Source organism: Apus apus, chromosome 2, assembly GCF_020740795.1.
Source record: "Apus apus isolate bApuApu2 chromosome 2, bApuApu2.pri.cur, whole genome shotgun sequence".
Taxonomy (NCBI): domain Eukaryota; kingdom Metazoa; phylum Chordata; class Aves; order Apodiformes; family Apodidae; genus Apus; species Apus apus.
Window position 1 is genome coordinate 69,304,946 of NC_067283.1, and position 21,992 is coordinate 69,326,937.

The window sequence follows — 21,992 nt, forward strand, 5'->3', positions numbered from 1 at the left end:
GGTTTGTTAGAAAGCATGGAGGGGGAAAAGAAATTAAAAAAAAAAAAAAGAGGGCTACAGAGGATCTTTCCAAAACTCAGAAGAAAAAAGACCAGAGTAAGAAATCAGATGATGAAGAGTACTATCAATATATTTGAACATATTTGACAAGTTTTCCCTATTACCAATGCATTTCTATTACATGTAATAAATATCCGTATCACATTCTACTTAAAAGTGGTTGAAATAAAAGAAAGGCTCCTTCCAAAACAAGAGGGCATCAGAAGAATTCAGTAGGATATTGTCTTTTAGAAAATAACAACAAATATAACACTGATTACATAGGGCATTAAAGCTACAATAGAATGATTTACTTAAGACTCAAAAAAATCTTAATCCGATCTATCAATACCATCTAAATGTGCTGCATGAGGAGGTTAACCTCCAAGGAACTATAGTGAGGTTATTTTGGACAGGCAGTCAAGACCTGCCAGTCCAAAATAAACTTCTGCCAACATAAAGAAACAGCTACTTAGGATTAATGTCCGGGCCCCTTTGTCACATGAACCTTATTTTTCCATCTCTCCACAACATTTCTTCCATTCTTCTGCACATTTTTCATATATATTAATAAATAAGTATACATCTTTTCAACAAAATAAAAATGAAAAGAAGCAAAAAAAAAAAAAAAATCAGTGCTGAAGCATCCCAATTATTTAAATTATAACCACCATAGATAATCAGGCATATCCAACTTCAGCTTTGAGTGACTGTTTCCGATTGTCTTGCAAACCAGTCTTTTGTATTTAGCCAGTAACACACAAAACAAAAGGACTTGAGGATTTTGAGGGTAAAAAACTCTCTTGCTTTCTCTTAGGAAAATATTGTCTTACAGAAGGAAAAGTAATGCTTGCCAGCAAACATTATATTTCAGAAATACATACTTTAATAGCCAATATGAAGCAAAAATAGTACTGGCAGACACTGAATGACAGTGGTCTGAGCACACACAGTCTGCATGTGCTTACAAAGAATTGCCTATTCTCAGCTAATTAAAAAACAAGCATGTAAAATTCTCTATATAAAAATAATCAGAAAAAACCACCAATTTCTCCTCTCCTTCTTTTATATCTATGCATAAGTTTTTGAAAGCAAAATCACCAGGTGACTTTGCTGTGTAATAATTTCAATTAATATAAGTGATGTTGCTCTTAATGCAGTTTATAATATCATAAATAACAAACCTGAGAAAAGAAACAAAACAAAACCAAAAAGCAACCTACTGTTTTCCCAGACCAAATAGCAGTATGAAAGATATCACATTTCTTTTTCTGTACTTTAGAGACAGAGGAGCACTGTGATATTCTAAATATATGGGGTTGCTCTTTGCTTACAATACTTTTAAATCACAACTAGGAATTCACTTGACATCTCTTGGAAGAGAAAAAACCCACACACCCAGTTTTTGCTCTTAAAGCTGACATCTGTTTGTCTTCTTACTTCACAAAATAAAAGGCAAGTTTCCCCTTTGCAGGCTCCAGATCACTTGCTCAATTGCTACCCTCAAATCACAGCATGCAAGGGTTGCATTCCACCTAAGGGCTATTTGTGGCTGCTGCTGAAGAGAGGTGTCTGTGCTCACCAGGGGAGAAGGGGGCATTTCAGACTGTGAAGCTGATTGTGCTGGAAGTCTTTGCTAATAGAGATGTCAATGAAGTAAAGGAGTTTCAGTACCTGAGTTAACTAGCTGTTGCTCCATGACCCCGCAGCCCAGGACCTCCATCCATTCTCCTTGGAAGTTGATCTCCATCTCAAAGGAAGGGTGAGTAAACGGGAAGTAGCAGTCTACCCATCTGACTTGCAGCCCTGTAGCAGTATTTAAAAAATAAAATGTGAAGGGTGTTTGCATAAAAGACCTTTCCTCCAACCATCTGTAAAACTTACCCTTCAACTAATGACACCAATTGCACCAATACAGAGAAAATACATAGCAAACAAACTAATTTACAACACTTGTGCAACGCAATAAATCTTCAAGCTTGTGGAAAAAAATGACCATGTCTTTTCTAATATGAAAAACACTTTGTGCAATTCAAGCACCCTTTGAAACCAAATCAATCATTTGTCAAACTCTAGCAACCACCTGGTATCAAACAAAAATGAGCCAAGATCATGGGGAAGTCAGTAATTCTGTTATTTTTTGTACCAGGAAATTACTAACTGCACCTCACAGGAAAAAGTAAGTCTTTAATTTTTACTTAGTAGTTTATGGATCAGCTAGGTGAGTAATTTTTTTCATGAGAACCTATTTAAAACACAAAGCTGTTCTTTCTGTACATGTTTAAATAGTAAAGTTAAAAAAATATAGTAATGCAAACAGATATAAATATATACACAGGGTTGCACATTATTCCAGTATGCTATATACCAATACACACGGAGTACTCTGGACCCTGGAGACAAGAGTTTAACTTTGAGTGGTGAAGTGTAAGAGAAAGGCATCACTGGGTAACTCCCTCCTCCCAGCTCAGCACCTTGGCGGGTACCACAGCACAGACCCTGGCATGTCAGAACAGCAGAGCCAGAAGCAGGAAAGGTCCACAGTGCTGCCAAAGCACTGGTGTTGTCAAGGCCCTCGTTATATTTAATGAGTTCTAGTTCTTGTAAGCATTTACATGATCCTTGTTTCACTCAAGAATTTTTTCTAGTCATTAGGTGTCAGAAAAAAAAAGTCTTGGAAACATGAACTGTAAAAACTTGAGATTTGAACTGTGAATTCCATGAACTAATGCCTTAACCACAAGCCCACCCTTCCTTTCAGTTAAGCCAAATGCTAATCAGCATTAGGATCATTAACAAACACACAGGTTCAGTTTTGAAAATAAAGGGCACAGCAAAGGTTTTTCAGGTTGATGGTAACTATCAACACCCCTGGTTTGATTTTTGTGGGGCTTTTTGTTTCATTTCATAAAAGGAGCTTAAAACACAAAGTTGCATGATTTATACTGAATTCTTCAAATGAACACATTTTCTGTAGCCTTGAGGATTAGATTTGATTACTTTTGAAACACTAAATGTGGCTGCAGAAATTGAGACAATAAAAAAAAGTTACAATAAAAGCACACATACATAGCCAAAACATAAAATACCTAACAGTACCTAACAATTACAGGGAGCTTTTAATGGTAATATGAACTTTCAATTGGAAGGGCAGATTACAAAACAACACATTTGTAAAATTCAACCTTAGAAAGTTATATAAATGCTAAAAAAGTGTTTTGACAATTTTACATACAGAACTCAGAAAACCACATCTTTTAATTACACCATTTCTAACTGGCCTGTGACTTACAGCAATCACTTTATTGCTTTTTTTGTCCTTATAACAACAACAACAAAACATAGCTGAAAAAAAGTAATGTGCATATAACAGTATGGTGGGCAGAAAATATTTTTTTCTTCATTTCCCAATCTTGGTACAAATGCTTTTTTACTCCTAAGACTGTACAACTCTTTAAAGCCATGCACGTATAAAATATCTCCATTTAGCTTGCAAATTTGCAACTGCAGCAAGAATGGCATTGAATATTCAAGTAATGTCGTATCCAGTAACAACATTCAGATAATGATTTCCTCTTAAACCTCTGCGTACTTCAAAATGAAGCTTTGGGAAAAGAGGCTTTTTCTGCTTTTTAATTTTTTCTTTTATTAATTTTCTTTTCAATGCTTTTCTTCATTAAAACAAAATTTAAAAGGAAAAAAAATAATTTTTGCTTTTTTTTAGTTTGAATTTTAATGTATATTAATACTTAAGAGGCATTTGTTTTACATATAAATAAGCAAACAAAAACCTGAATAAAAGAGAACAAATTCACCTTCATTCTGTTCTCTAAATTAATAGGTAGCTCAGCATACCACAATAACACTATTATTACAGTAGCCAGGACAACTGGGAATACCTCTCTAGTTTACATCAAAGTGTTCTTTCAGACTTTTAGCTCTGGAACACTTTACTGAAAAGCAGAAGGTGCTCAGCCTTCAGCAAGATTAAACCTTCTAACAACATTTCTACAGACTGTCACAAAATAACTGAGTACATTTACTATTTAGATACAAAATATTGTCTTAGTGGTCAATATATTCACAAGGAATAAAGGGCATTGATCACACTCAGCAAATTAAGCAACTAAAGACTTAAAAGGATTGCAAATATCGGGCTTTCTGCAGCACTTTACAATTTACCTCATTAGGCCTAATTTATTTCCTCATATACAGCCTATGAAATGCTGGGAAAAATTATCCTTTCAATAGATTTTAGGAGGCCAAGAGATGCATATCTGTCTTTAAAAACGGAGGCACTTAAAAGAGCACAATGCTGAATCTAACTGAAAACTGATCACTAGATACAAACTCAGTAATTTTCCTAGTTCAAAGAGATTATTTGTATTAGCAGGGGACATCTACTCATTTCACAGCCTCACAGTGTTCACCGGAGTCTTTCCAGTGGGTACATGTCTGTTAGTAACTTACATGTCACGTCCCCAGTGAGAAAGGAAAAAGTGAAGAATTATTGTAACTTCTGAGTACTGAATCCAGGTAAGGAATTGGTCATAGCCTGCATTCAAAAGTAATGATGTTATCAGATATTAAGCTAAACAAGTCTCTGTCAGTATCGAGTCTCATAATAAAAAAGGCTTGACCAAAGACACACAAATGAAAAGGAAAAAAAACCACCTCAACACATTAAAGCAGCCTATTGCTATGCTACAGCATAGAAGCAACAATGCCAGAGACCCAGATGGTATTCGATGACCAGAAATTCTCTTTGTTGCTGTGAGCATTATTTTTAGAGAAAAGTGTATGGGATAAAAAGGACAGGGGTACTGGAAGGGCGGGGATGGAGTGGGGGGGTGATACTGAGAGGCACAGAAGGTATTGAGACATGGCCACTTGAGAGTTGTGTTGATTTTTAAGTACTGTGCACCTCATTGCTTCAGCTAATTCATCTCACTTGCAGCAGACAGAAGCTGGCTGCCCAAAAACCTGTGTTAGATCACATTATTATTAGCCAGACCTTCATGTCCTCAATAAATGATTTATTTTTTTTTTTAACCTCCTTACACTCATAGATCTCCAGGCACTCACAAGGAGACACCAGTACAACAGAGTTAAGAAGGAGAAAAAGCAGAACAACATGTTTGCTTTAAAAGACATGTGGATGTTCAGGGAGAAACAGCAGCGGCAGAACTATCAAAGCGTGGCATTACTCACTCTCCTACCCACCTTGTCTTACAGGTGCCTAGGAATTGGGTAGATAAATATGGAAGAGCAGTGAATTTGGGGCCATTTAATGTAAAGCAACAAAGAAGAGAACCCAGCACACAGTCCTTCCTACCTCTTTGCTATAGTAAGATTACTTCTGAATCTCTCAGGGTCCAGTAAGCTCTCAGCAAACTACAGAAAGGTTAAAGAAAGAGCTGGAGTTGGGAAAGACTGACTAACTTATAAAGAAACCCAAGACAGCTAACCTCAGGAAACCACAGGTTTCTAGGTAACAAGGTAACCAAAATGAGACAGAACAGACTTCCTACAGTGACAGATCTGCATGTGGACATGGAGGTGTAAGTTAAATTACTGGAATTCAAGTGTGCACTATATCTGGAAGTAATAGAGGAAAACCAAGAAATGTGATCTCTAGGTGTAATCTTTGAAATAGCTTCCTGACAGCAAAATCTCGTGAAAGAAACTGAAAGATCATCACTTGTAGAATGTAAAGTCAGACACAGCATACCACCAGAAAATGTCATAGAAAGAACTATCTAACACTGACAAATACTTAAGACAATTGATTTCATGCTCTAAATCTTTCCCCCCATCCAATATCCATCGTTCCTTTGCCTATTGGCAAAGTCAGGAAGAAATAAAAAAACAAACCTGGGAATAAACATAGGTGCAGATTTTTCTGAAGCCTTTGACCTTCCTCATGACAACCTTGTGATTTTTAAGCAAGTTTTGTTGTATTATTTATTGACATGTGCTGTCAACCCTAAAGTATGGTGATAGTGTGGCATCAGACAGGTATTATGAAAACTAATCTAGAGCAATACATATCCGAAATGCAACAACAATAGAAACAAACAAAAAAAACCAAAAAAAACCAAACAAAACCAAACACCACCACCCCCCAAACAACAACAAAACAAACAAACAAAAACACAACACCAAACCACAAACAAAACAAAAAAACCCACAGAAAAAAAGGTCAGTGACCTGAGCTTCCTGCAGAGATTCTCAATCTATCACAGAAGCATAAAATGGTTTTGGTTGGAAGAGACCTTAAAGATATCTAGGTCCAACCCCCCTACCACGGGCAGGGACACCTCCCACCAGACCAGGTTGCTCAAATCCCCATCCAACCTGGCCTTGAACACTTTCAGGGATGGGGCATCCACAACTTCCCTGGACAGCCTGTTCCAGTGTCTCACCACCCTCACAGGGAAGAATTTCTTCCCAATATCTAATCTAAATCTACTCTCTTTCAGCTTAAAACCACTAACCCCTTGTGCTGTCACTAAAAGCCTTTGCAAAAAGTCCTTCCCACCTTTCCTGTAGCCCCTTCAAGTATTGGAAGGCTGCGGTAAGGTCTCCCTGGAGCCTTCTCTTCTCCAGGCTGAGCCCTGAGCTGTTAAATTCACAGAAAAGCACTGCAGAAGCACAGCTACCCAAGTCCAGGACTTCAGGCTTAAGCTAATTTATGCAAAACTAAGTTGCATGTCTGTGTATTCATGGTAGACTTAACCTGCAATCCAAACAATCTGCCTATGAGTAACAGTTGGTTGTATATCAATGCAACATTTCAGTAGCTTACTGCATCTATGATCATGCTATCCTGCTAGAAAACATGTGCAACTTCACTGCAATATTCTGCTGACAGCACAGGCTGTAAAGCATACAACAGATGTAAAGTATAAAAAGAATGAAATTTTTGCTTTTAACAGAACGTGGGGCCTCATGGAATATCCACATGAAGGAAAAATACAGAATTTTTCCAAGAGTAACACACATAGTGAAACACATTTTAAGTGTTAAGGTAAAATCTACAGGATTTCAGACAAAAAAAGTAATCAAAGTATTGTGTAAGGTGAAGAGTAAAATGAAAGTTATAAAGATGACAGCTGTCAAAAAACAAATTTAATTACGTGTGCCCCAGGTCACTTGCATGGCATCCATCTCATATGGGTGCTTCATGCCAGGGCCCACCATGAATTTTGCTTCTTTGAGTATTACCTTCTTTTTTATTATAGCATACAAGAAGATCAATAAGGTGACAGGGACAGAGCTTAATATTTCATTGAAATGGGGGGGGGGGGGGGGGGGGCGCGGAGAAAATTACATGTAATTTACTAACTATATATTTTCTGTGTATTCCAGGAAAAATATTGGGGGTATAGAAAAAGAAAATCCTTAAAAACCTTACAATAAGAAGACAGCATCTACTTTTAGTCCGTAGGTTTACAATAATTAAGAATATTTTTTTTAAGTGTCTTTCTAGCTATTGTGTGGACTGTAAGAAGAACTTGTAATAGCCAACATACTGAAGTTTCAAGTGCAACCATTAGAGAAGGATGTCATTGCAATCTAAGATATCACTAATAACTCCTAGGAATTGCTCACTTGAAACAACATCTGAGGTTGATCTAGAAATATAATTCTTCCTGTTACTCACTTTGATCCTAATTTTGTATGTTTCAAAAGGCCACTGTTAAGTAAAATACAACCACAAGAAAATCTGAACTCACGAACTTCAAAGTTTTTTGTCCAGGTGGCACAGAACAAAAACTGGTAAAAGTTTTGCTCACTTTAAATTCAACTTTACAATTTCAGAAAAATATGAAAACAGTCATATATAGGACTTGCTACCATTATCAATCCACTCCTGGAAGTACTGCTCAAAATGCAGTGGGCATCTTACAAAAGCTTTGAAAGTAGCCAGGATATCCTGTGCGTTATAATCCTACCCAGTATTTCCTAAACAGAAAAAATTAATCAATTCAGAAAAGCAGCCTTCTTGCCAGGAAATAGCATTAACATAGAAATTTTGACTTGAGCCATTTATAAGTTCAGCTCCTGAAACTGAAAGCAGGTATTTCTGAGGAGAGGATATTTCATTCATATACACAGACATTCATTACCCTTCCTCATTCCACTTTAAGTATCAAAACCCAATTATTTTTCGGCCTGCTGCACACTTAGCAAACACTGTTTCCGCTCAGCTGCAAGGTGTAATTTATATGCAGCAAAGCAGCAGATGCACGTATGCACCCCTTCCCTTCTTCTGTCAGTCTCCGTGCTACTGCCATGAGATGTGATCATTGCCCTGCACTCTCCCCAGCAGCACTCAACCTCTGATGCATCCCCAGATGTGATGCTGCATCCATTACTCTGTCCCTCTGGGGACCCAGGAGGTCCATGAAGACAAAGCAGAAGGGGTCCCTCGCAGCTTCATGCTGGAACTGGAGCTGACTCTCCTTGGAGGATCCTCACCAACAGATACACTGCATTTACCCTAACACATGGCTTCTGCCAGATGAGTGCCTGTAGTTGGGTCTGGCACATGTCCCTACCTGTGCTCATGCCCACTACATAACCCTGACATACTGCACACCAAAACATTTTAACAGAAACCTGATTACTCAACACAGTGCTGTGTCCACCAGTATTTAGGAAAACAAAGAGAGAAGTGTCTGTGGCACCTTGGGCTGCATTCAACAATTTTATAAGCTGTGGATATAACAGGATTAAAGAACAATGAAATATAAATACAGGTCACAGCCAAAAGGTCAATCGATAGTCAGTGACTCTGACATTGCAAGACAGTGGGATGGAACCCTGACCAAACTTAAGGCAAAAATGTAATAGTAAAGAATATGAATGAAGACTCCTAAAATTACTGTAACTCATATCAGAAAAAACCCACATGGCTGCTTCGGTATACCAGCTGTCAACATCGCCCCTAAGCCTTCTGTTTTTATTATTCAGCAAAATGTCTCCCAAAAGTCCAGATGGCTATAGCCATCAGCAGTTCAGGAAAAAAGGTCCAAGAACCTACCATCACCAAAGATGTGAGTCATGAGCTTTGTGAGCACTTGCTTCAGGTTGAACTCCACCAGCCTCACTGCCTCCATGGTATGACACTCTTGCTTGTGCGCAGTCCGATGACCTTGCTCAAACAACTGCAAGCCTTCACCATCCTTAATGTTGGAGAACAACTAGAAAAAAAACAAAAACACAAAAACACCTGTGTTTTGCATCAATGACTTTCTAAAAAAAACCCAAGAGAATAAAGTTTTATTGAGTTAAGCAGGAATCTTACTTGCTAAGTCTGCACCATGAAAAACAAATGTATGGACTGTGATTTTATACAAATTCTTTTCACTCAATACAAAGATTAATCATCACAAGAACAGAAATATTCAAACAATAAGATTTTTTTTTATTATTTCTGTACCAGGAAAAGAATGTTTTATAAAGGAAACATCTCTTTTTGTCTGATTCAGGTACTTTGAAAGTTTTAATGCAGACCAAATTACATTGTACAGTATACGTAAATTCTATCTCAAAACCTTCAATACACAATGGTATTTAGCACAGCTTCAATTTTTTTAGTAATTGAATGATGTAAAATAAATACCAAAAAAACTCAACACTTTAAAAGTTGTAATCAAATGAACTTAAAAAATTAAATCTAAACCCTAAACCACATAACAAAGAAAATTAAACCAATACAAAAACTGGTAGTTTAATGAGACCTTAAGGCTGCTTATATTTTTTTTATCTTGGGTAACATTTATTCATTTAAGAACTACCATTCTCCTGTGTTTTCCCACACACGGCACCTTTCTGTGTATGGGAATTTTGTCTGTGGGTAATTTAAGGATTTATGGTCTTCCTTTGGGGTTTACAGACAAAATACAAAGCACAGGAGCAGACTGTATTTGGAATGTTACAGATTTGCCCTCCAAGCAGATGTCACTCTCCACCACATCTGCTGCAAGCTGAAGATTTCTGTTTTCTGTACATTCATGTCAATTTCTGGCCAGGTGATCCCAGACAGACACAAACTAGCAAAACTACATCCTCTCAGAGAGACCTATAAAACACTCCCATTAAACCACATCAATGAAGGATCTGTGTCTTTGGAAGACAGGCAGGCAGTTTTACACACTAAAGAGAAATTTTGTTGGAAATCCTTACAGCTGTACAAAAAACAACTCTTAAGTCTGGAGGATAGGGAGAGCTCATTGTGAAAGTATTTTTAGTCCCCTTTCCTTCTCTTCTTTCTCCATCTTCCCACAGTCAACCAAGTACACACAGAAGGAAAAAACACAGATTTAAATTTTCTTCACATTAAGCCTCCCAGCATAACTAGCTCTTACTCAAGATATGCCACCAACAGCATGTAACCTTAACAACTTACAGATGCCCTTACTTACAGAAGTTGTGTTAATTGCAGTTTGATGCCTTCAGTGCACTAAATGCTCTTAAAAAAAAGTTCAAGTGAACCTCTGGTAGCCTACAAATGCTGGGCAAAAGTAATTAGAACTAGTTTCCAGCAGGTTTCATACATCCAAAATGCATGCAGAAGGAGTTGGAGTTTAGATAACACACAAACTAGAAGCAAAATGGATTGAGAGGGGAAAAAAAAACACCACCATCAGTTGCATTTAACTTTGTATTGCTAGTCAGAAAGAGACTTGGCTGACAGATTGAGAAAATACCTCTCAAGTTAATCTGCTTAGAGCACTGCAGAAAAATACAAAATAAAAAAGAAAAAAGATAATAAAATTATTATCCATCAAAAATGCCTTTACTAATCAAAAGGTGACAGCTTGACAAATTAGATATTACACTTTTAAATAACAGATTATTTATTCAAGTGTTCACCTGAAAGATTAAACCCCCTTCTTCCTTCCAGCATTTATTTCTACACTGGCTGGAAGAAGTAGATGATACTCTATAACTAATTTACTGTCAGCAGGGCAGATTAGTCATCCAGCATGTGGTATTGAAAGCCGGGGGTTATTCACCGAGGCCAGCATTAGCCTAGAGTGGTTAATCGTTTTAGGCTCACGGGGTGGTCAATGAACAGACACAGCCGCCCTCCCACAGGAACCTGGAGTGGCTAAGTTAGGTTCCTGCTCTGAACTGCCCTCTACAGGCAGTTATTTTTTTCTTTCCATTGACTGAAGAGACTACCCTCAGTAAACCAGAGATTTTTCTCCCGTTCGACTAGAATACACTGTATTTACCCATTAGAAGATGTACTTGTTATTTTCCCCATCAGCAGTATCGTAGGACATAAAACTCTCTACTTTCTTTTGCCCTTCATTCCTCCCCTCATCCCCCAGCTTAAAACTTTCTCCAGACCACTGCAAGGAACAAAGTCTGGACACTGCCTTTAAAATACAGCACTTGCACCAGCCAGTACACAGAAGTACCTTTTCTTACTACTGTACTAATCCTGAAATGTTGATATTACAATTACTGTCTGAAGCAAAAAACTATTTTAGTAAATTATATCAGATGTGGTAATAAAATATGTGCAAGAACCATTACAGTAAATAATTTTAGTCGTACCCCAGCCGTCTAACCCACTGGCCTGTTCATGCTGCCAAACCAGACATATACACCATCTCCTTCTCCGTGCCAGGACAAGTGTCCATGTGGTAATGCAATGAGCTAGGCTGAGAGATGGATCCAGATTAAAGTAACCCAGGTGAAGGGAAGAAACGGAGGGACATGAACATGGCCAAATTCAGCTCAGTCATCAATTATCAGCATACTGGCAGCACTAAGAGACATGCTGGCATGTGGGACATGGCTGAGCCACTTTTGGCACAGGCATGAATCTATGCCAGCTTGCACAGGCTGTGAAAACACAATCTTAGGGGAATCCCTGAAAGACAGCAGAAAGGAAACAGTCAGGCACTTAGAGGCACTTCGGTGCTCTCCATAGAAGCTCCATGAGTTCCTGTCAACTCCAGCACAGCTGACGATGGGGTTGACTGAAAAAAAAAAAGACTCCTTGCAGGTGTATTAATATTTATTCCTTTTGTTTCATTCATCAACATTGCTATGTCAATATGAGTAGCTTTAAACTGATACACCAATTTCACTATTACAATGATTGAACTTCGCAAAGTACAAGTTTTGGAGCAGAAACACTTCAGTATTTCTACATACATAAAACCAAGAAAGTCAAAGCTTGAATAAAATGAAGAATAGCCTCCTTTCTGATATCAGTTCTTCTCAAGCACACATCTGAGCAAATGAAAAAAAACAAACAAACAAACCCCAAATCTAACAGTCTTGCATAGAACACTGACACATCCAAGATGCCAACATTTCATATACATTTATCCGTTCAGTGCAGACTAAAATGAAATGCACTGTTTATTGTTTTGAATACAACCAGTTATTACTACTACTACCAGAAAATAAATTTCCTATAGACATAAATCAAGCACCTGTGTCTGTCTAGTGTAATGACAAAAAGGTTTTTTTCTAAGTGAAGGTGTGCAAAACATTGAACATTGTGTCATTCAGAAGTAAAAAAAAAATATCAGGATTTATCAGCATATCTGACTGATGCTGCATGACAACGGAGAAGGCAGAAAGGAATTGAAGTGACCTTACCATGTGACATGACATTTATTCACAATTTAGCTTATAATAAGGATAAAGTTAAATTTGATGACATGCAATGGCCAGAATGCAGTGGGTTTTAATTTTGCAACTACAAACAGAGCTACACTGCTTTAAAAGCACTTCATAGTATTTCTCAGCCTAGCATGGTGGGCAGAAGTCACCTGTGTGATTTCAATAAAGACCCCAACATTTCTTCAGTCACTTGACAGACCTCTTTCAATCTCACTTCACTTTATTATCCATACATTTAACATTCAGTCCAAGATTAAGTGTCGCTAAACGTGATGGCATTCATAGTAAGTTTAAGATCAGAAAGATCTGTAACTACATCTTGTCTTTCCACAATGCAGTTTTATCTTCCTCCTGCCAGTCATGCATACACTAGCAATTAAGATAATGAATACATAATGCTCATGTACTTATACTCACAAACTGGCACTTAAGACTAGCTCTACACGAGGATCTTCATGTGGCAGCACTCAACCTTTCCACACCGAATACATTTTGACTCTCTATCCCTGATGAATATCCCTATAAATAAACAAACAGCTGCACTCTAAATCCATTTACAAATAGCAAACCATTTCCACAACATTTTTAATGTGCTGTAACACTTAACTGATGGATCAGGAATGATGATGATGATGATGCTCGAAAATGGCTCGTCAAAAAGAAAACCTGATGTCAGTCCCAATCGGCCTCCAAGAGGATGAAACTTGTAAATCTGCACCCCCACCCAGGCAGTTTCATGTGCCAAAGGAATACACAGTCCATTGTCCACATGACAGAATGCTTCCTACTGAATATCCACTGCATATTTCCCATTGTTTTGGGAGAAATGGAGAAAATTACTTCAAGCAACAAGGCTTGCAGAGTGGTACTCTTAATTTTGGATGGCATGTATTTTTTTTTACCTTTTTAAAAATTTTTAATCAAAGTGTAAACAAAGATGTATGTCAATCAGATGTTCACACCAACCCCAAAGTGTAAGGAAAAGGATAAAAGCAACTTCTTTTGTGTGTAATGTACAAACAAAATGGGCAAGGTACACAAGTAAGAAAGGACAAGGAAAAGAGTATATATTTATATGAAAAAGAGAAAATCTACGCTTCTATTAGCTAGGAAAAGAGTCTTCATATTTCAGGATATAAACACTATGAACTTACAATATGGAATTTTTATTTTTTTTTTTAAACTTTAGATACTGCTTTGGAGAGGCAGTCTTTCTTTTTAACTGGAATATTTATGGTATTCCATTGTCCTAACAAAAAAGTTGCTATTTTCTCCAAAAACATGTTGATTGAGAATAAAGATGTACCCCTACTACTTCTTCCAACTCTCCCTATTTATAGTTTTCAGATATTAACAAAAATGAGCTTGATGAGAGCATAATTTCTTCATCTGAACAATCTAGTATTTGCCTCTATTGGAACGAGGTTACTAAATTAGAGGAGCAATTTCTATATTTTCACATCCGTTCCCCTTAAAATTTATGTATAATTCAGTGCAGGCTATAAAACACCTCATGAAGTCTCCTTCCAATGTGTAAACGTTGTTAACAGAAAAATGTTCTGCAGTTGCCATTGGGTTTATATCGGCTCCCTCTGCTGGCTAAAATGCACAAAGTGCCATTTAGTTGAGATTTTAAATTTTTTTTTCTTTTCCATAAATTGTAGTAAGTAACATACTGCACCAAAGACAACAGCATAGCACTGAAATAATTTCTTTTACAATCCACCCTGAAAAGTTTGCCAGTTCAAACCTGACTACAGAAATATCAATATTGCCAACCTAAAGGATTAAAAAAAATAAAAAAGCCTTCCAACATAGAAAGAAAAAAAAATAAATCTGTATGTCCTTTAGAATAAAAACAGACATGCTGGAGGAAGAGAATACAAAAGAAATACCATTTGGGAGTACTATTTAAGAAGAACAGTTCATTTCATGTCCAGAATTTTGAAGCAAATTTGGGAAGCTATTTTGGCACTGGTTTTAACTATTTCTGTTAGTTTCTAACTCTTCTATATATTAAATTCAGGTAATAACTATATAAAACATTTTTAAATATACTAAAAAACCTGTCTAAATAGGCAAATGTTCTTTGAGAGCAGTCCAAGGACATTTTTTAAAAGTTTATGGGAAATTTCCACATGAATTATTCTAACTTTTAGCAACTGGTTAGTTTGGAAGATGGGAACTTTTTTAGTACTTTAATATCTGTACTTATACAAAGCTGCAAAAAAGCACCAGTTACCTGACCATCTTTGAATCATAGATTACTGTTCTCTTACAAAAATAATCAACCATCCCCCATGAAGTAAATATAAGCTTTACAGGTATGTCAGTGATAAAAGGTAGACAGGGAAAATGTATGACCTCTCCACAAGGAAATGGGAGACCTAGTTACCCAGATTATGGAGAAGGCTGAAGTACTCTATTTTTTTGCCTCAGTCTTCATCAGCACGTGCTCAAGTCACATTGCTGAGGTAACATAAGGCAAAGGCAGGGACTGGGAGAATGAAGACCCACTCACCATAGAAAATCAGGTTTGAGACCATCTAAGGAACTTGAAGGTGCACAAGTCCATGGGACCTGATGAGATACATCCACGGGCTCTGAGGTAACTGGTGGATGAAGTTGCTAAGTCATTATCTATCATTTTTGTGAAGCTGTGCCAGTCTGATGAAGTTCCCACTGACTGGAAAAGGGGAACCATAACTCCCATTTTTAAAAAGGGAAAAGATGACCCAGGGAACTACAGGTCAATCTCACCTCTGTGCCCAGCAAGATTATGGAGCAGATCCTCCAGGAATTTATGATAAGGTACATGGAAAATAAGGAGGTGATTCATGACTGATAACATGTCTTCACTAAGGGAAAATCAAGCCTGATAAATTCGGTGGCCCCTAGGCGGCGTTACAGCGTTGATGGATAAAGGAAGAGCAACTGACATCATCTACCTGGACTTGTGCAAAGCATTTGACACTGTCCCACATGACATTCTTGTCTCTAAATTGGAGAGATACGGACTTGACGAATGCACAACCCAGCGGATAAGGAATTGCCTAGATCGTCACACTCAAAGAGTTGTGGTTAACAGTTTGATAGCCAAGTGGAGATCAGTAATGAGTGGTGTTCCTGAGGGGTCAGAATTGTGACTAGTGCTGTTTAACAACTTTTTTTGGCAACATGGACAGTGGGATTGAGAGCACCCTCAGCAAGTTTGCTGATGATACCGAGTTGTGTGGTGTGGTTGACATGCTGGAAGGAAGGGATGCCATCTAGAGAGACCTTGACAGCCTTGAGAGGTGGGTTTGTGCAAGCCACATTAAGTTCAACAAGGCCAAGTGCCAGGTACTGCACCTGGGTCAGGGCAATCCCAAGCACAAATACAAGCTGAGTGGAGAATGGATCGATAACAGCCCTGAGGAGAAGGACTTGGGGGTGGTGGACAAGAAGCTCAACACGAGCTGGCAATGTGTACTTGCAGTCCAGAAAGCCAACCATATCCTGGACTGCATCAGAAGAAGTGTGGCCAGCAGATCAAGAGAGGTGATTCTGCCCATCTCCTCTAGAGTACTGTGTCCAGCTTTGGGGCCCCCAACACAAGAAGGACATGGAACTCTTGGACTGAGTCCAGAGGAGGGCAATGAAGTTGATCAGGGGTAGGGGAACCTCTCCTATGAAGACAGGCTGAGAGTTGGAGTTGTTCAGCCTGGAGAAGAGAAGGCTCCAGGCAGACCTTCCAATACTTGAAGGGGCTACAGGAAAGCTGGGGTAGGACTTTTTATAAGAGCTTGTAGTGATAGGATGAGGGATAACGATTTTTAACTTAGATGTTAGGAAGAAGTTCTTTCCCATGAGGGTGGTAAAACACTGGCACAGATTGCCCAAGGAGATTGTGGATGCTTCCTTTCTGGGTTCAAGGCCAGGCTGGACAGGGCTTGGAGCAACCTGTTTTAGAGGGAGGTTTCCCAGCAAAGGGAGGTGGATTGGATCTAGATAATCTTTAAGGTCCCTTCCAACCCAAACCATTCTATGATTTTATTAAAAACAGTGTAGTCAAAGAAGGAAATAGCTTACAAGTATCTCAGAGTTAAACACCAAAATTGTGAAACTATGATTTGTTTTTCCAGCTCTTACTTCCAATGTATTGATTTTTATATGAAGAATTATACTAAATGTTTCAGTCACAGGGCTGAACATTTAACCTAACTTTGACTACAAAATTTGGTATTTGTAAAGGAGAGATGGTTTTCTGCATCTTCTACGTCTTTCTTATCCTGCCTAAAATTTCAGCTGAGAATGACATGACCTTTTTTTCCCCCTCTCCCAAACTCAGATGAGATGTTAAATTCCCCTAAATTTAAGGTCCTATAAAATTACTGTAGATTTTGAGTTTTGTTCTCACCACCTCTAGTTCTGTGGCCACTTTCACTGAGAGAGCAAAAGAATAAAAGCTGAGCAGTAAACTAAGTACAGCATGTAAGATTATTGTATTGGACATAAGATGAAGTGTACCTAAGCCTTGTAGCTAAGAGCTAACACCTTTTCCCTTAATTCAGAAGATTCTTATCCTCAGTACTATGCAGTTCTCCTCTCACCAGAGATTGCAGTCTGGTTATGAATGAAAAATCTGAGAAAAGTTAACAGGCCCTGACATTGATGCATTTCTGCTCAGTGGGTTACAACTTAAACATGGACATATAAATTACTATAAAATTTTTTTTTTTTTTTTTTTTCAAGTAGTATTACCTCCATTTAGTCTTTGTTTTGCTCACATAGTTCCTTCTGGAATTATTTAAATTTAGTTTATTTTGATCAGGCAAACAGAATATAAAATGTAGAAACAGTCCCCTGTGAAATTTCAGAATTACACATTCCATTTATTCCACACGGGTCTTGTGATGATGAATATAAGAAGTTTTACATATTGCAAGACTCTTATTGGTATTTAATCTACAACGGAAACTAAAAAGGATGCTGTAGATCAGGCTTAGGTTTAGAATTCATGCATGTTGCCCAGTAAACAAAACTTTAGAAATTGTATACCATACCACTATTCCTTCTTCATCAGTACAGAAAGTCAACTGGACTTTCATTCTTTAGAGAGACGGACATTTTCCAGTACATAGCTACCCTCAAACTCACCAGCTATTAGCATTCTCCAGTAACATCTCATTTCCCCAGGGAACAAGAAAGAAGAGAAAAAGAAACAAGCAACCTACAATGCAATTAATCATATTGCTACACACCATGTATTTCCAGATAGATGTCAGTGAACATTTCTGTAACTTTCTCCCCAGTAATTAAAATACTATTATTACTATTATTAAATTTGTAGATAAGAAAGAAATACTCTGTTCTCAGGACCAACATTTCTTAAGGGGCATATTCATTAAAAATAATTTCAATAATTAGATCGATGACCATCCCTGCAAGAGTGTCGATGTTTTAATTTTGTGACAGATAAAATCTTTCCACCCGAATGACAAAACTCCTGCTCAAGTACAAAAATTGTCATGAACAAAAAGCATTAATAAATGGTATTTTCTTCATGCAGCACTGTACATTTTTCTCTTCAAAAGACCCCAATTGTATTAATAAACAGGCCTGTGGGAGAAGAACAGCAAACAAGATTGGATAAATCCACAAGGTTTCCATTTCCTGGTTACCAAAGAAGCTATTGCAAGCTGTTATTTGACATCACATAGCTCACAAGACACCTGCAGAGGCAGGTATGTTTTCAAAATGGAAGAAGCAGTGACACCATGGGGTTGGAAACACCAGTGCAGGCAGCATGAACCCTTTCCACCAGCAAGAAAAGCAGAGCTCTATAATTACCCAAGTTTTCCTTCACGAATCCAAGCCCACCAGGCCTCCCTGCCAAGCTCCTGTCACCCACTGGCAACGACATTAAGAATGGTCTACATCTCAGTATTATTAGAATAAGCTAGTTTTAGTTAAAGAAATGTGAATTTGGCAGTACTGCTACAAGCATACACAAATTATACAAGTCAATTACTATCTGGAAAACAAACTGGCTTATGTTTACTGCTGATCAATGATGCAGCAGAATACTTAATGACACCCAAGCATTTGCAGAACATGCAAGCTGTGCCAACAAAATATATAAACTTGAGAGTCTTGGACATCTACCTAGAGCTTTTTAGCTGATGCCTCTAACACAGGAAGGACACAGAGCTCTTGGAGCAAATCCAGAGAAGGGCCACATGCTGGAGCACCTCTCCTGTGAAGACAGGCTGAGAGAGTTGGGGTTGTTCAGGCTGGAGAAGAGAAGGTTCCAGGGAGACCTTATACCAGCAACTTGAAGGGACTACAGGAAAGCTGGGGACGGACTTTTTGCAAGGGCCTGTAGTGATAGGATGAGGGGGAATGGCTGTAAACCGAAAGAAGGCACATTTAGGTTAGACATTAGGGAGACATTCTTTAATGTGAGAGTGGTGAGACAATGGCACAGGTTGCCCAGAGCCTATGTGGATGTCCCTTCCCTGGAAGTGTTCAAGGCCAGGTTGGATGGGACTTTGAGCAACCTGATCTAGTGGGAGGTGTCCTTGCCCATGCAGGGGGGTTTGGAAGTAGGTGTTCTTTAAGGTCTCTTTCAACCCAAAACATTCTATGATGACTCTGATGAGTTTACAGTGTATCACACACCCATAACAATCAGTTGCAACAGATGAATACTTCAATGCAGCTGTAGGATAAGATGAAGAATGGAACTAATAATTTTAAAAGACAATCATATACAGAAGGTTGGAGCTATTAAAGGAAAAAGGTGACAGAAGAAAAACTTCACTTTGGCTATAGCTGTGACTATTCACATCCATGAGTCCTTCACGTATTACTATGACAAAGCTTTTTGGTAGTGACCTCACCAGAAGGGACTTGTAATAGAACTAGAATTGAGTTGTGCAGATCATTAGCCAAAAAAGTTGTTTCCTTTCATGTAATGCTTTCATGAATATTGTCTTTCCATTTTTTCCACATTTTTCTGGGAAAGTTTACAGTTCATAGAATCATAGAATCATAGGGGTTGGAAGGGACCTCGAAAGATCATCTAGTCCAACCCCCCCCGCCAGAGCAGGGTCACCTAGAGCACATCACACAGGAAGGCGTCCAGGCGGGTTTTGAATGTCTCCAGAGAAGGAGACTCCACAACCTCTCTGGGCAGCCTGTTCCAGTGCTCTGTCACTCTCACAGTAAAAAATTTTTTTCTGATGTTCACCTTAAACCTCCTATGCTCCAATTTGTATCCATTACTCCTTGTCCTATCACTGGTCATCACTGAAAAAAGCTTAACTCCATCTTCTTGACACTCACCCTTTACGTATTTGTAAACACTGATGAGGTCACTCCTCAGTCTCCTTTTCTCCAAACTAAAGACACCCAGCTCTCTCAGCCTTTTCTCATAAGGGAGATGTTCCAGTTGCTTTCAAACTCAGTCTTTTCCACCTATATTTTGGTCAAATTAAAAGTATTACTACATGATCAGTCATGTGGTAATTCATCTCTATCAATGTACAGCATCAGACGTGCTGCTGTACCATGTTTAGGCGCATACACTTTGCTTACAGCAAATACAAGATCATGCAACTTACCCAAAATCTCTTTCACCCCAACTAGAGAACTCCTACCTCGTGACAGGAGAAGAGCCGAACTCCTTCCATCTGATGGAAGACTGGGTAGTGGGTGTTATCAATTGTGTCACGGCGGTAGACATCTCCCACTGCCAGAAAGGCATCTAGGCCGGAGTGTATCAAGTCCCACTGATGAGCTGATGTATGTGCTCTTAGCATGTGATCACGATTCAAGTAATAGTTATCCTCTTTCCTTCTGCTGGCATGGTTTTGTGGGATGAGCAAACTATCAAAATTCTGCTGCACTGTAACCACTGGAGAAAGACTGTCGTAGACAGAAAAGAGCGGAGTCCCACGGCGTCCTACATAGTGTTTGTAAAAGTGGTCCTTCACCTGCTCCTTGATTAGCCACAAAGGATGATGCTTTTTGTTGTGCAAGTTCTTCCCCATCTTGGAAAGAATCTTCTCTGTGACATTGCTGTAGTCATCCTGAGGATAAGGCTTACCAAGCAGTTCTACAGTATTTGAGCAGGGTGTGCTGGCAGCAAAATCTGAAGGTTCAGACTTGGATGAAGAATGCCTTGAATGGGTGGGAATTCCTCTTCCCTTTCCTTTTGTTGATAAAGCTGGTTTAGAATACTTCGCTACTCTCATGAATTTCCAGAGCATTGCCATTGCAAACTCTTTTATGATCTAAAAAAAAAAAAAAAAAGTAAAAACTTTGAGTTAGGAGCTGCAATCTTGCTGCAAGAATTCCTAGTATCTTAGGAATTAATGAAATCCAAATGTCCATATGACAAAGTTGCTGTTAAAAAACACTGTTTTGACTGCAAAGGAGAGAAAATACCTTTGTGATCAAATTTTAAGTAGGATATCTTATTCAATTATCAGTTTTCTGCATCACTGCATCAGTATTAATGACTCTAGACCTAGCCTTAACCCCATTCCAGATACTGCTACACTTCACAGCTGACTAAACATCAGGTCTTCCTTGAAACAGTATTTTTCATCCAGTTAAAATACGAGGCAATAACTGAACACTACTTATGAGAAACTCAGAAATTCAGCAACGCCCTTTGGCATTCAGGGACTTGCTTCTAACAAAACCTCAAGCATCAATTTATTGTTGAACCATCTCCCCCATTAGCAGGAGCTACAGAAGGCACTCCACATGAACCAGAAGCATGTGGCACATACTATGCAATCATCGCTAATTCTTACTTAATGCCAAACAAAACCAGTTTAACCTTTCAAATCACTTCCAGACCGCAAGGCATATATTTATATTCAAACAGTATATTAAGTTTACATGTAAGCGTTGCAAAAGATACACAATAAAGGCTCCACATAGCCAGAATCAATGTTGGCATTTTGGGGTGAGCACAAAAACCCCTTTCCGTATGTTCCCAGAACAGTTGTTTTGACAGCTTCTACTGCTGTATCAAGAGGGAGGAGTGACAAATATCAGGAAAGTAAATGAAATTATAAGATTCTGAAAGATACTGGAACTAAACAAATCAACAGAATTTGACAGTCACAAGGACCCCATGCAGTGCTATGGGCTTGGGGCAGAGTGGCTGGAAAGCTGCTCAGCAGAGAAAAGACCTGGGGGTGTTGACTGACAGACGGATGAATATGAACCAGCAGTGTACCCAGGTGGCCAAGAAGGCCACCTGGCCTGGCTTGTATTAGAAATAGTGTGGTCAA

At 38.5% G+C, this 21,992-nt stretch overlaps 1 protein-coding gene across 5 annotated transcripts in view; it reads right to left on the reverse strand.

The window, feature by feature from the left end:
- Positions 1–21,992, reverse strand: part of FARS2 (phenylalanyl-tRNA synthetase 2, mitochondrial) — a 243,785-nt gene that overhangs the window by 169,512 nt on the left and 52,281 nt on the right. For all 5 annotated transcript variants that reach the window (XR_007888605.1, XR_007888604.1, XM_051610550.1 and 2 more), the window contains 3 exons: positions 20,343–20,978; positions 9,089–9,248; positions 1,714–1,845 (listed from right to left, as the gene is read on the reverse strand). Coding sequence is in view for 3 of the 5 variants with exons in the window: in XM_051610550.1 (XP_051466510.1) it covers positions 1,714–1,845; positions 9,089–9,248; positions 20,343–20,960 (910 nt within the window). In the remaining 2 variants the exon portion in view is untranslated. The remainder of the gene's footprint in view (positions 1–1,713; positions 1,846–9,088; positions 9,249–20,342; positions 20,979–21,992) is intronic.